The 15,973-nt window shown below is 44.4% G+C and overlaps 1 protein-coding gene across 2 annotated transcripts in view; it reads right to left on the bottom strand.

Annotated features, from left to right (window-relative positions):
• LOC124789487 (proton-coupled amino acid transporter-like protein pathetic) overlaps nt 1-15,973 on the bottom strand; it is a 437,101-nt gene that overhangs the window by 52,279 nt on the left and 368,849 nt on the right. For both annotated transcript variants that reach the window (XM_047256866.1, XM_047256867.1), the window contains exon 5: nt 7,882-8,003. In XM_047256866.1, coding sequence (XP_047112822.1) covers nt 7,882-8,003 — 122 coding nt within the window. The remainder of the gene's footprint in view (nt 1-7,881; nt 8,004-15,973) is intronic.

Below are 15,973 nucleotides of genomic sequence, written 5' to 3'. Positions count from 1 at the left end.
CATTGCTCTTATTTGTATCAACACCACTTGCACAGTAGCACTGTTGTGAGTTGCTCGTCGACTAAACAGTTCGACTATGTTCGGTACTTTCACGCAGTGCTAATGGCCAGAAAGTACCAAAATGAATTCTTACTCTTCAGTGAAGTGTGCGCCGGTATGAAACTTCCTGGCAGACTGCATACTTTTAATCTTTTCGGAAGACTAGGAAGCTATTCGCATCTGGAAATCTCTGTCAGAAAAATGATTGGATTCTGCTGACATTAATTAATCATGCACAAGTGTACGTAAATTATAGCGAATAGTATGGTCCTGTATTATGAGGGCTATTTGGAAAGCAACACCCGATACCTCGCGAAATGGAAACCAAAATAAAAATAAAAAAAATGTTTTATTTGCAACATTTAGCTACACCTACCAGCTGCTTCTGTATATAGCTGCCGCTCCAACTTAGAAACATGTCGTACCGTTGTACCAACTTCCCAATACCCTCGCCATAGAAGACAGCCGCCTGCGCTTTTCGCCAATTCTCTATCCTGATCTGCAGCTCGATGTCTGTGCCAAAATGTTGTTCTCGTAACCAATGTTTCATGCGAGCAAAGATATGAAAATGAGGGGGAGGGCAAATACGGGCAGTACAGTGAGAGACCAGTTTCCATAGAAACCGCTGCACGATCTTCATCACTTCCCCTTGGTGTGTGCGGCCGAGAATTGTCGTGAAGAAGGAAATGCACGACAATTACGCTGTGTGGTCTGCATGAAATTAGGCGAAATCTGTCACAGGCGCTCGTACTTGGCCGGAGACACTATTTTCTAGGCATCTTTAGGTGCGCACTGTGCGCTCAGGGGTGAAAAAAGCGAAGTGCCGCGATCAACGGGCGTACTAGAGATACTGCCCAACACACCTGTGAAAAGCTTCATCGGATTTTAACTGTGATTTCCATTTCGCAATCGATCGGACTTTATGTTCCGGATAGCCCTTGCATATGATGCGACTCTGAATTAGAGAAGCGTTAGGAGCGTATGAACGAACGAGTAGTAAATGTGGTGGCGCGCCCAACTGTTCTGTAGTGCTTTTAATAAAGTGAATGTTCCCTCACACATGAAGAACAATATTTATTATATTTCGTCACAAAAGAAAAGAAGAAGAAAAAAAGAGATTATATCGATCTCTGAGCTCCCATAGTTAGGCTATAATCATTTGTCCAGGAGGACATGTCTATTCCACTACAACCATCAAACCATAGAAAACGCCGAAGTTCCGCTGGGAGATAATTAAGTGTATCCAGAACATTATATGCAATCACAATATGAGGACATAAAAGACTTAATTTTATTTTAATCCTTCACCTTGGAAGCGTACTGTCATATCGCTGGCTTGGTTGCGGAGTATCTTTGCGGGCAGCCGCGTCTGTCGAGTCGAGCGTGGGACACGGAACTGATATGTTGTGTAGTGAGTAGCTCTGCATGTGAGAGGCACTGTTAGTATGGAAGTTGAAGTGTTGCCGTAAATAACGTATTTATGTATACTCTCGTTGCGTGTCGCACAGCATCGATCATCCGCGCCGTGTTCGGTCTCCCGGAATGAACTGCTGTGAATCAGTAAAAATTAGTTACCATAAAAGAGTGCAATCAAGTGACAGTGATTTGTAGCGAGCGTGAGGACGTGCTCACGTGCGTTTCCACTTTATCAACAATCAGCCTCGCCGCGACGGTTACGCGCACGCTCGTACAAGTGAGAACTCAAAACTGAAAAATTATCTTTACAAACAGTGCTATATCATTACTAGTGACAAGGAGGACTATTACCAGATATCTGTTTGTATGACGAGCGTAAGAACTTTCGTTCGACAATTCGGCTTCCGCATCATCAACAATCACCAGCAGCCCGCATCTCGTGGTCGTGCGGTAGCGTTCCTGCTTCCCACGCCCGGGTTCCCGGGTTCGATTCCCGGCGGGGTCAGGGATTTTCTCTGCCTCGTGATGGCTGGGTGTTGTGTGATGTCCTTAGGTTAGTTAGGTTTAAGTAGTTCTAAGTTCTAGGGGACTGATGACCATAGATGTTAAGTCCCATAGTGCTCAGAGCCATATTTGAACAATCACCAGCGTCGTGTCGGTTACGCGTACGGTCGTCTTGAGTGATATTGTGGACAGATAATCATCAAGATTGTTAATTGGGATAAACGTTTACGACTTAGAATGTAAACAGTGCAACCTGTGATTCCTTATCGTCTCAGAATATAGATGTTCATACCAGACGTAGGACAGTGTTGTGTTTTAACGTTGAGTGGCTCCCCTTATTCGCTTGCATATTTCGATAGATAATTTCACGCAAGCCAACAGCAGTGTGGAGCATAACAGTAGGACCGCCGCGGGATTACCAGGTACGTGGTGTGGACAGGGCGCACGGTCACGAAACGGCAACCAGTTTAAGGGTCCTCTGCCCCCATTTGTACTCCCGGGCGCGTTACAACCTGATACGTAGTTTACTGTAATACTTAAAAATTACTCCTTGTGCATACTAGTTGTCACTGGAGCTCAGTAGTGTATTACATAATTATTACAAGAATTCGCCTAACAGTACGTAAATATTCAGTTTGTTCGCCCTGGGCACTAAAATATAAATTCGTCTTTGCTGCTGAAATATTCTTTGTGTATACTTTTATGTGATCTTTACGTATTTCTTCAAGATATAAATTTTACAAAATTGTAAAAACGAATAACATCGCGAGCACTTTAGCCAGACACCAAGTTGGCTAGCGATTTGGCGGAATAGATAATTATTCGAACCAGCATATATCTGGCTGTTAAGGATCAGTGATGTCGCAGTACCCTTATACTTTATTTACAGACTGATTAAGTGCTGACTGACGCAGAATTTTCTCTGATTGTAGACATTTCGCATCCGTCATTTAAGATTTACCCTGTTTGCATTTCCTTTTAATACACGGTCGAATTACGTTAATGTGAACACCGCCTATGTTCGACGTCAATGCACAATAACCGCTCACAAACGGCAGGTGGCAGTACGGGCAGCAGAGTGCATATAAAGTGTGTCGGAGAACACGTAAAACAGTGCTGTCGTTACCCTAGTGCGGAAACAGAGCGGTTTATCTGACGTCCAGAAGAGCGTGGTGGGCGCTGCAAGAGGAGGTTATTCAGGATTTGACAACTGTTCACATTAATGAGACTGGAGAGTGTATAATTTTAAGATTTATGTTTCAGTGTTCCATTATCACCTTTGAAGTTTCGAGACCTTTAGCAAAGATCGTGTAGCTACGTAACACTTATGTGTAAAGTCATCAGAACTCTGCAATAATCACACTTATAGTGTAACACACTAACAATACACTTAATAGGAATAACTTCCCGAAACGTATCGTGCTGAAAATAAATGAAGGAAAATCGTGACTGTAGCAGCAACTGTAATAGTATAACAAGCTAGACCATATTATTAATCTCAACTAATGTGGTTCGCGAGAGCAGTGCACCTCGTGTTTTCCCTATCTTTATTAGATAGCTGCTTAGCACATGTACACTGCACGACAAAAAAGTGAAGCACCCGGAAGTGTATAAGGAAATCAGATGAAACTGCACGTGTTGACAGCGAAAGTCATGTTGTTTCAGTGGTTACAAAACTGAGTGAAATTTCTAAATTATTTGGCAATATGAGGTCCCTTATCAATATGATACTGCACCCTTTCTAATCTGGATGGATGCACTGATTTGGGTGGCAAATATGTCAAAAGGCCATTGCATCGTATCCTGGGATAAGGTGTCCTTGAAATTATGAATGTTGGCCTTGGGACGGAGTAGACGTCAGAGCTGATACCACTCACATATGAGGATCTTTCCGACCATTGCAGTGCCTGAATATGGTGATGTGTGGACGAGTATTGTCCTGTTGAAAAATGGGAGGACGATACTGCTGGGTGAGAGGTGACGAATGAGGGCGCCGGGTGTGTGTGACGTAGTGTTGTGCCTTCAGAGTGCCCTCAATGTCTACCTGCCGTGACCTGAAGTCATACCCGATGGCTCATCACACCATTACATAAGTAACAACGCTGTGCCTGGCCAAAACATTGGAACAATGGGACCTCTTCCCAGACCGCCGCCATCTCAGCGACGGAGGATTCATCTCATCAAAACGCGACACTATGCGTCATCAGCCCACTGAATCACTCCCGACGCAACCTTTCTTGTTGTAGTCTTAACGGCAGTCTGTGCATGGAACGGTAATTCGCTGGTACGGTTGCTGTTGGTCTCTGACCAATGGCATGAGACGACACCGAATGTTGCAAAGTGTCGATTATTTGGACGGCAGACGCAGATGGGAAGAGGTTACGATGTGTTTGGTGCACAATACGGCGAGCCTCCTTTGTGGTGGTCAGACGTGGTCGAACCGTAGAACGATTATGCGTCCTTTCACGTTTCCTTACAGTCCAACATCAGACGCGTGTCACACTCGAATGCCTTACAAATTTGGACATGTGCACTATTGGACGGGCTGCCCAAATGGAGACCGAGAATGAGATACCTTTGAAACCCTATTTCACGAGTATGCGGTGTGTTCGTGTCCTTTATTAATCACTCATTATCTGATGGCATTCAAGGACCTTATATATTCAAGCAGGGCAGGTATGAACTCTAAACAGAAACTCCATTAAGGAACTATGGTGGCCATTCTATTAATCACAGAGAACTGCAACTGTAATAATTTACAGCGAGGTGACAAAAGATAGGAGATGCCTCGTAAAATCGTGTCGGACCTCGTTTTTCCCGACGTAGTGCAGCAACTCGACGTGACATGGACTCAACAAGTCGTTGGAACTCCTCTGCAGTACAGCCGTGCTGCCTCTATGGCAGTCCATAATTTAGAAAGTGTTGCGATTGCAAGATTTTGCGCACGAACTGACCTCTCGATTCTGTGTCACAGGTGTTCGATGGTATTCATCTGGGGCTATATGGGTGGCCAAATCATTCGCTCCAGCTGTCCAGAATGTTCTTCAAATCAATCGCGAACAACTGTGGCCTGGTGACATGACTTATTGTCATCCATAAAAATTACATCGTTGTTTTGAAACATGAAGTGCATGAACGGCTGCAAATGGTCTCCAAGTAGCCGAGCATCCAGAGGTGTCAGTCCATTCCATGTAAACACAGCCCACACCATTATGGGGCCAGCACCAGCTTGCATAGTGCCTTGTGGACAACGTGGGTCCATGTCTTCGTGGGGTCTGTGCCACACTCGAAACCTACCGTCAGCTCTTAACAACTGAAATCACGTCTCGTCTGACCAGGCCGTGATTTCCCAGACGTCTCTGGCCAAACGCATATGGCCACAAGCCCAGAAGAGACGCTGCAGTCGATGTCGTGCTATTAGCAAAGAATCTCACGTCGGTTGTCTGCTGACACTAACGCCAAATATAGCCGCACTGTCCTAAGGGACACATTCGTCGTACGTCCCACATTGATTTCTGCGATTATTTCACGCAGTGTTGCTTGTTAGCACTGACCACTCTACGCAAACGCCGTTTCTCTCGGTCCTTCAGTGAACACTGTGAGCCACTGCGTTGTCCATGGCGAGAGATAAATCCTTAAATTTGGTATTTTCAACACTGTGGAATTCAGGATATTGAATTCCCTAAAGATTCCCGAAATGTAATGTCTCGTGTGTCTAACTCCAATTACTATTAAGCGTTCAAAGAGTGTTAATTCCCACCGTGCGGTCATAATCACATCGGACTTCTATCCACACCACCAGAGTACAAATGACAGCTCCGCCAATGCACTGGCCTTTCACACCTTGTGTACACGATGCTACCGCCATCTGTATACAGGGTTGTCCATTGATAGTGACCGGGCCAAATATCTCACCAAATAAGCATCAAACGAAAAAACTACAAAGAACGAAACTCGTTTAGCTTGAAGGGGAAACCAGATGGCGCTACGGTTGGCCCGCTAGATGGCGCTGCTATAGGTCAAACGGATATCATGTGCGTTCCTTTTTAAATAGGAACCCCCATTTTTTATTACATATTCGCGTAGTACGTAAAGAAATATAAATGTTTTAGTTGGACCACTTTTTTCGCTTTGTGATATATGGCGCTATAATAGTCACAAATGTATAAGTACGTGGTATCACGTAACATTCCTCCAGTGCGGACGGTATTTGCTTCGTGATACATTACCCGTGTTAAAATGCACCGTTTACCAATTGTGGAAAAGGTCGATATCGTGTTGATGTATGGCTATTGTGATCAAAATGCCCAACGGGCGTGTGCTATGTATGCTGCTCGGTATTCTGGACGACATCATCAAAGTGTCCCGACCGTTCGCCGGATAGTTACGTTATTTAAGGAAACAGGAAGCGTTCAGTCACATTTGAAACGTCAACCACGACCTGCAACAAATGATGATGCCCAAGTAGGTGTTTTAGCTGCTGTCGCGGCTAGTCCGCACATCAGTAGCAGACAAATTGCGCGAGAATCGGGAATCTCAAACACGTCAGTGTTGAGAATGCTACATCAACATCGATTGCACTCGTATCATATTTCTATGCTCCAGGAATTGCATGGCGACGACTTTGAACGTCGTGTACAGTTCTGCCACTGGGCTCAAGAGAAATTACGGGACGATGACAGATTTTTTGCACGCGTTCTACTTAGCGACGAAGTGTCATTCACCAAGAGCGGTAACGTAAACCGGTATAATGTGTACTATTGGGCAACGGAAAATCCACGATGGCTGCGACGAGTGGAACATCAGCGACCTTGGCGAGTTAATGTATGGTGCGGCATTATGGCAGGAATGATAGTTAGCCTCCATTTTATCGATGGCAATCTAACTGGCGCAATGTATGCTGGTTTCCTACGTAATGTTCTACTGATGTTACTACAAGATGTTTCACTGCATGACAAAATGGCGATGTACTTCCAACACGATGGATGTTCGGCACAAAGCTCGCGTGCGGTTAAAGAGGTATTGAATAGCATACTTCATGACAGGTGGATTGGTCGTCGAAGCACGTTCACCGGATCTGACGTCCACGATTTCTTTCTGTGGGGAAAGTTGAACGATATTTGCCATAGTGATCCACCGACAACGCCTGACAACATGAGTCCGCGAATTGTCAATGCATGTACGAACATTACGGAAGGCGAACTACTCGCTGTTGAGAAGAATGTCGTTACACGTATTGCCAAATGCATTGAGGTTGACGGACATCGTTTTGAGCATTTATTGCATTAATGTGGTATTTACAGGTAAACACGCTGTAGCAGCATGTGTTCTCAGAAATGATAAGTTCACAAAGGTACATGTATCACATTGGAACAATCGAAATAAAATGTTCAAACGTACCTACGCTCTGTATTTTAATTTAAAAAACCTACCTGTTACCAACTGTTCGTCTAAAATTGTGAGCCATACGTTTGTGACTATTACAGCGCCATTTATCACAAAGCGAAAAAAATGGTCCAACTAAAACATTCATATTTCTTTACGTACTACGCGAACATGTAATAAAAATAGGGGTTCCTATTTAAAAAAAACGCAGTTGATATACGTTTGACCTATGGCAGCGCCATCTAGCAGGCCAACCATTTCGCCATCTGGTTTCCCCCTTCAAACTAGACAGGTTTCGTTCTTTGTAGTTTTTTCGTTTGACGCTTATTTCGTGTGATATTTGGCCCGGTCACGATGAATAGACCACCCTGTATGTGCATATCGCTATTCCACGACTTTTGTCACCTCACAGTACCTACCTGTTGATGGTGTCACATTGACACCCGACCACGTCTTCAGGGTGGTTTAGCTCTTCTGCCAGGCGGTATACCGGCAGCAGCGTTAATAGCAGCAGCACGGAGCGTGAGCAGAGCCTACCTGGCAGTGGTGGCCCAGCCCCTGGTAGCCGGGGGCCCCGTGAGGAAGGCGACCTCCGCGGTCTGCGCGTAGTCCAGCGAAGGCGTGCGGGTGCGCCGACACAGCGACTGAGACACCGACACCTGCCGGCGTGGAGAAGAACCGCGGGCTAATCACTGCAGTAGACTGCCGCGAACACGAACGCCAGCGCAGGTAAAGGGTCTAAATAAACTTCGACTATCACTGGAAATGGAAAAACTGGTAAAAGCCGACCTCGGGGAAGATCGGTTTGGATTCCGTAGAAATATTGGAACACGTGAGGCAATACTGACCCTACGACTTATCTTACAAAATAGATTAAGAAAAGGCAAACCTACGTTTCTAGCATTTGTAGACCTAGAGAAAGCTTTTGACAATGTTGACTGGAATACTCTCTTTCAAATTCTAAAGGTGACAGGGGTAAAATACAGGGAATCAAAGGCTATTTACAATTTGTACAGAAACCAGATGGCACTTACAAGAGTTGAGCGACATGAAAGGGAAGCAGTGGTTGGGATGGGAGTAAGACAGGGCTGTAGCCTCTCCCCGATGTTATTCAATCTGTATATTGAGCAAGCAATAAAGGAAACAAAAGAAAAATTCGGAGTAGGTATTAAAAACCATGGTGAAGAAATAAAAGCTTTGAGGTTCGCCGATGACATTGTAATTCTGTCAGAGACGGCAAAGGACTTGGAAGAGCAGTGGAACGGAATTGACAGTGTCTTGAAAGGATGATATAAAATGAACATCAACAAAAGCAAAACGAGGATAATGGAATGTTGTCGAGTTAACTCGGGTGATGCTGAGGGAATTAGATTAGGAAATGAGACACTTAAAGTAGTAAAGGAGCTTTGCTATTTGGGGAGCAAAATAACTGATGATGGTCGAAGTAGAGACGATATAAAATGTAGACTAGCAGTGGCAAGAAAAGCGTTTCTGAAGAAGAGAAATTTGTTAACATCGAGTATAGATTTAAATTTCAGGAAGTCGTTTCTGAAAGTATTTGTATGGAGTGTAGCCATGTATGGAAGTGAAACATGGACAATAAATAGTTTGGACAAGAAAAGAACAGAAGCTTTCGAAATGTGGTGCTACAGAAGAATGCTGAAGATTAGGTGGGTAGATCACATAACTAATGAGGAGAATAGAATTGGGGAGAAGAGGAGTTTGTGGCACAACTTGACTAGAAGAAGTGATCGGTTGGTAGGACATGTTCTGAGCCATCAAGGAATCACCAGTTTATTACTGGAGGGCAGCGTGGAGGGTAAAAATCGTAGAGGGAGACCAAGAGATGAATACACTAAGCAGATTCAAAAGGACGTAAATTGCGGTAGGTACTGGGAAGTGAAGAAGCATGCACAGGATAGAGTAGCATGGAGAGCTGCATCAAACCGGTCTCAGGACTGAAGACCACAACAAGACAATATCATTTTTGGCACCATTGCAGAACACTGCGATCGTACCTTTAATAAAAGGAACAATCCACATAGCAAGAAATTTTTGTATTTAATTCTGGTTACCGGTGTCGGTCTTTAAGACCATCCTCAGGCAAAGGCTCCAGGTGATGCGAAGAACCAGTGCACAGAACCGCTGGGTAGCATCGACTGGTAGCTGCACAGCTCAGCAGTTCGGCACAGCTAGCAGCCAGTAACAGACAGGAGCTCTGTGCATTGGTTCTTTACGTGACCTGGAACTTTGGTCTGAGGATGGCCTTGAAGACCGAAACTGGTAACCAGGATTAAAAATATTTTATTTATTTATTGTTCTCTTTTTCGTTTTTTGATCTGTGATGCTAAGTTACTGAAACTTCATTTTTAATTGTGCTCCGTTCTACAAGATGTTTTCATAAGAGCGCGTAAAAATGTAACAGAACATAAAGAATTCACCACTGAAGAACATGAGGTAGGCAACCTGGGGTCGAATAAGTCAGTTTAATGAGGTATGGAAGTAAACATGTCTACCGCTTTGTCTAGCACTATAGTTTTCCAGCTTATTCAAAGATAATATGCGTACAAGTTTACAAGAACTGTGCAGTTTATTTACACGTACATTCTTTATTTCAAGCAAGGAAACTAGTAGGACCAGCCTGATTACTTGGAAGTCATGAGGCAGTAGGCCTGCTGAATGGGCCACCTGTACTTGACGTTAGTGCAGAAATCAAGATTTTAAACATGGCTGAAACAGCAACTGTTGAAATTCTTCACGGTAAATGATAACAGCCAAACAGTTGCAGGATAAAGATTTATTAAAATCTATTATTTATTAAATCTTAGTGAAAGAGTCCTAACTGAGTTGTTGGACAACGTACCATTGCCTGTTCGTGAGGGAATGTGGGTACAACAACATGACGGTGCACCGCCTGACTTCAGTGTGTTTGTCTGCAGCCATATCAGTGCTGCATTTTATCGTCGCTGGATAGGGAGGGGAGGTCCTATTCCATGGCCTGCGAGGTCAGCTGACCTGAATCCATTTGAGTATTTCCTTTTTGGATATCTAAAGTCACTTGCGTATGAGTCCCCAGTGGATACGGAATCGATTTAGTTGCCAGTATTGTAGCTACCGGTGCTATTATTCTAAACACACCAGGGATATTTGTCACGGCGCGTCAGACTCTTGTTTGCCAATGCCATTCTTTCATTGATGTTGATGGCCGTCAGTCTCAGCACTTTTGTAAGATACAGTAAAAATGCCACGTTCATTGTGTCAATGAGGGTATTTGCAGTTAACTGTAATTAATGTAAAAAAAAGTACACAGTATGTGTTTTCATTCTTATTATCTCCTTAATCTGGGTTCTCCGACCCCAGGTTCCCTACCTCAAATTACTCAGTAGAGAATCCTCGATGTCCTGCTAAATTTTTGCACGTTCTTACGGAAACACCCTGTGTAAATGGTGTCCCATTGACCTTAACCATCCGGAATAACTTTCCACATTACAAAAAGATATATCAATACCATGAGAACATGCGTGCCTTTCTTGTAACCTTGTTCGTTACGAAGACATGAACAGCAGTACGTCCTTGCTGAAGTAGCATCCTCTATTTTTCTAGTCAGTAATCCATTTCTGCCCCTGAAGACCTGTTCAGAAACATATCACACTGTACCATTCAAGTAAATATGACGTCATTAAAAAGTAACACAAAACTGACTTTCTGTCCTGTACCAACTGACAGTGAAGGCACCTGGGGTAATGTAACTGGTCTACTTTCTAGAATTGACAGTAAACAGATGCAGACACGAGTATAATACACCCCAATCATTACCGTTCTGCTAACTTACATTCTGCATATATTAGACGCATTTCTACCAGACACACACACACACACACACACACACACACACAGCCGGCCGGTGTGGCCGTGCAGTTCTAGGTGCTTCAGTCTGGAACCGCGTGACCGCTACGGTCGCAGGTTCGAATCCTGCCTCGGGCATGGCTGTGTTTGATGTCCTTAGGTTAGTTGGGTTTAAGTAGTTCTACGTTCTAGGGGACTGATGACCTCAGATGTTAAGTCCCATAGTGCTCAGAGTCGTTTGAACCATATATATATATATATATATATATATATATATATATATGTGTGTGTGTGTGTGTGTGTGTGTGTGTGTGTATGTGGTACTATAGGATGGAGAAAAATTGTGTCACGAAATCTTTTTGGATAGCTGATGTCAGTAGAAACCAAAATAACTAATGTTATGTAGGTCGACAACGCCCAATTTTTAAACTACGGTAACTTGGCGCCACGTGCTCCGATTGGCTGCGGAATTCCCCTGTTGCCGGATGCTCTGCACAACGCATGATCGCGAATGCTCTGCCTGCCGGAGATCGCGATGTATCCAAGGCTGCCCGCACGCTCGTTTGTAGCGCGACAGCCTTCCACTCTGGAGGCGTGGGGGCGTATCCGCCAGGTTCCCGACATATCTATTGTAGCTTGATTTTGAGACGTACCGGGAACAAACCCGTCAACAGCTGTTAGTTCGCGAACAGAATGTGTGAATCGACAACTATTGCGCTGCCCGTCAACTGACGAACGCAACAGGGCAATTCCACGGCCAACGGCCTTACCGCTGTGGTAACAGCGGTTCCCGTCAGGTCATCAAAGTTAAGCTCTGTCGGGCTGGGCTATCACTTGGCTGGGTTACCTTCCGGTCTGCCGAGCACTGTTAGAAAGCGGTGTGTACTCAGCCCTTGTGAGATAAACTGAGGAACTGCTTGACTGAGAAGTAGCGACTCCGGTCTCGTAAACTGACATATGGCCGAGAGAGTGGTGTGCTGACCACATGCCCCTCCATATCCACATCCAGTGACGCTTGTGGGCTGAGGATGACACGGTGGCCGATCGGTACCGTTGAGCCTTCATGGCCTGTTCGGCCGGAGTTTATACTGATGAGTCAAAACATTATGACCACCTGCTTAACGGCTTGTTTGTCAATCTTTGGAACGAAATACGTCACTGATTCGGAGTATCAGAGATCCAACAGTTGTTGATAGGTTTGTGGAGGTATGTGGCATTAGGTGTCTCAGCGCAGGTCACGTAATTCGCGTAAATAAGGGGCCGCTGATTTGCGTATGTGGTGATGGCGCCCGATAGCGACCCACATCTGTTCCACAGGGTTTACATCAGGCGTATTTGGTCTCCGAGGTATCAACGTGAGATCCCTATCATCATCCTCAAATCACTGTATCACGATTCTGGCTCCTAAGCACGGACAGTTATACTGCTGAAACATGACATTGCCGTCAGGGAAGACATCTGACATGAAGGGTGGCAGGGGGTTAGCAACTGTCAGCGTGTCTTCGATTACTACCGTAAGTTCCACGCAAGAGCAGGAGAATGTCTCCCATAGCATAATACAGCTCCCACCCGCCTGTGTCCGTGGCCCACTGCACGTTTAGATACATCGTTCACCTCGATGGCGGCATTTTAGGAGACGACCAGAAACTTCTAAAGCTTTCCATTAATCTACCGTCCAATCCCGCCGATTCCGTACCCATTGCAAACGTAACTGAAGATGTCGTTGGGTCAACATGTCAACACGTAGGGGTCGTCTGCTGCGAAGCCCAATGTTCAACAATGTGGGCTGAATGCTATTCTCCGAAACACTTGTGCGTGCACAGTCATTGCGCTCTTACACCACATGCGCCAAACATCGCCATCTGTCCAACTTTACGGAGCAGACAAGCCTCAGGATCACATGTTCTGTCAAGGCTCGCGGACGCCCTCCCAACCATTTAGCGCCTAGTGGTAGTTTCTCTGTTCTCCTACCTCTTTTCATAGATTGTCACGACAGTAGCACGTGAACATTCGACTAGCTTCAACGTTTTCGAGCCACTGGTTCACAGGACCTATGTAATAACAATCTGACCTTTGTTAAAGTTGCTTATCTGAATGGATTTCCCCCTCGCGGCCTGTGTCGTCGTTAGAATAATTTTCCACCGTCAGTGCTCCGCTGCCATATTTCCCTTACCGCGTCTCGTTTCCGCACGCCCCAGGTGTCACCCAACATAACGTTGGGCGTATTTTTTCGTCTTCCGAGCAAAAAGTAGTTAGTTGGGTTGGTTAAAATAAACCAAATACTCCGTATATCTGGCAAGTCCTTCGAAACGTAGAAATACACTGAGGGAGTTAGGAATGTTACATCACGAATCCCGCAATGCACCCAAGTGGCATCCAACATCGCGATGGGTGTTGGTCGTAATATTTTGTCTTATCAGTAGATGCCCTCTAAGCAAAAAGTAGTTAGTTAGCTGGGATGGTTAAGACACATCAGATACCCCGTATATCTGGCAACTCCTTCGAAACGAAGAAATACACCTACGGTAATGGAAATGTTATATCACGCAATACCATTCCGCTGTTTATCACATAAGAGGTATTCGATACTTAACTTTTATTCCATTCGGAACTGGTGTCCACTGTCAACACCAGTGTGATACACCTTTGTATTCCTTATGGCACGGAAGCAAACAGCCTTCGAATGCCATCCTGAGAAACTTATAGCGATACCTGAAACACTTGCTGTGTCACTTCAAAAAAATTTTGCCTGGACGCTGCTGTGAAAGTATACGCCTTCCCATCTCTTCAAAGACACTCTCTGCAGCTGAAAAATCGATCGTCAAGGATCCCTATATCGCTCATGGCGTTTGCGGCGTGGACTCCAGTGTGATGTCTTACGTTATCCTGCTGCAATACGTAATTTGATACCATGGCTGTGAAAGTTTTAGCAACAGGATTTATCATTCTTGACGCGAGCATTCGGCCTCTCTCCAGCAAATTAAAAGTCAGTCCTGTTGTCATATCCAGAAACTCCATGTTTCAGGAGCTGGAGAGCTATGAGTTTCAGGAATCGCTGCTTCCTGTGACCAATTCGTAGGTCGTCTACGGACATGTTTGGCGAGGATTTGATTACCACAAACGTAAGGGAGATTCGTAGCCAATCACCACACAATGCCACGCAACGTTCCGTCTGACTTTCCCTCTACACTCCGTTATTCGTGATATTGTGTCAGCGGTAAGTAACAAATGGCAACTCGAGGAAACCAGGCTTCTGGTACCGACGGGGTGTGGTGACACATCACCTGTCACTTCTGCCTGTATTTCAGCTGTTGTTATCCGTCTTTCCTTTGGAGCTAGCAGACGCCCCTACGATTCTGTTCTTCCATTTTTTTCTGCTCTTGTTGCCACCTTGTCACCACACATTCTGCAGGTTCCCGCACGAGAGCCATCTGTCGGCATGATGCTTCCATGTCCCTCGTGTCAAAGATTCGACAATTCTCAAAGTCCTAAAAATGGCGGTAAGGCGCACATACAAGTCCTCTGGATATACTCTATTGCCATCTCTACCTGAAAAGTTCGAGTAACGACAAACAACAGCCGTCGTATTCTCACATCATTCTTCGTCTGTAAAAAAGACTTTTTTCTTCACTGAAAATAAGCTCGCATAAGGTCGAAATCTGAACCACCCTATCAGACGGGTACGGACGTACTGCTGCAAAAGTTTGGTAGCGTTCGGTCAAGGTGTTCATGTTGTAAGGCTTCCCAGTGTCAGCGTAATTTTTCTAAAATTTTTAAATCAGTCGTGTCGTCCCTGTTGCCGCAAGATATGTGATGTCATTAAGTACTATGCACAGAGGAATTCATGGACTTGTGAAGTGTCCGACACAACCATCCAAGCGTCTGTCGTTCATTCCAGTGTTTTACATTGAGCCCTTTGTCTTAACTATATTAAATATATTCGACACACCTGTTTAACCGTGTGTTCGTAATACGAATTGTTATGCTATTTATACTTATTACAGCCAATTCGCAGTCGACAAATGGTTTCTAGTTGATAATGTTAGTTCATACTCCATATCAGATAAGGAAATAATAAAGGGAAGATTTTAGAAAGGAATGGAACATTGCGTGCCAACAAACTGAAAACGCGGAAACACGAAACCATATTTTTCCTGCGATCACCCAATGAGTAACGATTAGACTGCCACTATCGCCGAACTTCACGGCCATGTTTATGGGCTGTGTAAAACTGAAAGTATATTATAAGTGCTTGAAAATAACTGAGAGCGCATTGTGCGCCTGTAAAGGAGGAAACAAAGCTATTGACCACCTGCTTTTCGACTGCAGAAAATTAAGGACAGAGAGAGACACAGTCAGCAAGCGAATAACTATAAAAGGAAGGTGATGGCCCATCAATAAATCACTTTTAGTTCATACACTCACAAGAGACTTTTTATGATTTTTGTAATTCTTTAGTTCGATAAGATTCTCAGATTGATGATGGTTTTTTTGGTGTCAACTACAAATTCTTACAAACCCCTGAAAAACCGGCAGGTATGCTAGGGGGCTAACAGATTCGTAGTCGTAATTCGTACAGTCATTGACACACCTGTTAGATTATTTCAAAAAAGAAAGTGCTCTTATTCCTTGCTTCAAAGTTCATTTAAAAGGTAAATACTTTATAGATTCATATCTGTACATGTAGATACAAATATGATTTTTAAGTTACTGGTTGAGTTTTGGCACTCTACAATTTTCTATTTGGAAAATAAGGCACCTGATGTAACCACATGAGTTGTGT

The sequence above is a fragment of the Schistocerca piceifrons genome, chromosome 3, assembly GCF_021461385.2.
Source record: "Schistocerca piceifrons isolate TAMUIC-IGC-003096 chromosome 3, iqSchPice1.1, whole genome shotgun sequence".
Taxonomy (NCBI): Eukaryota; Metazoa; Arthropoda; class Insecta; order Orthoptera; family Acrididae; genus Schistocerca; species Schistocerca piceifrons.
The sequence above is the reverse complement of the archived record's forward strand: the minus strand, read 5'-3'. Positions and strand labels throughout refer to the sequence as shown.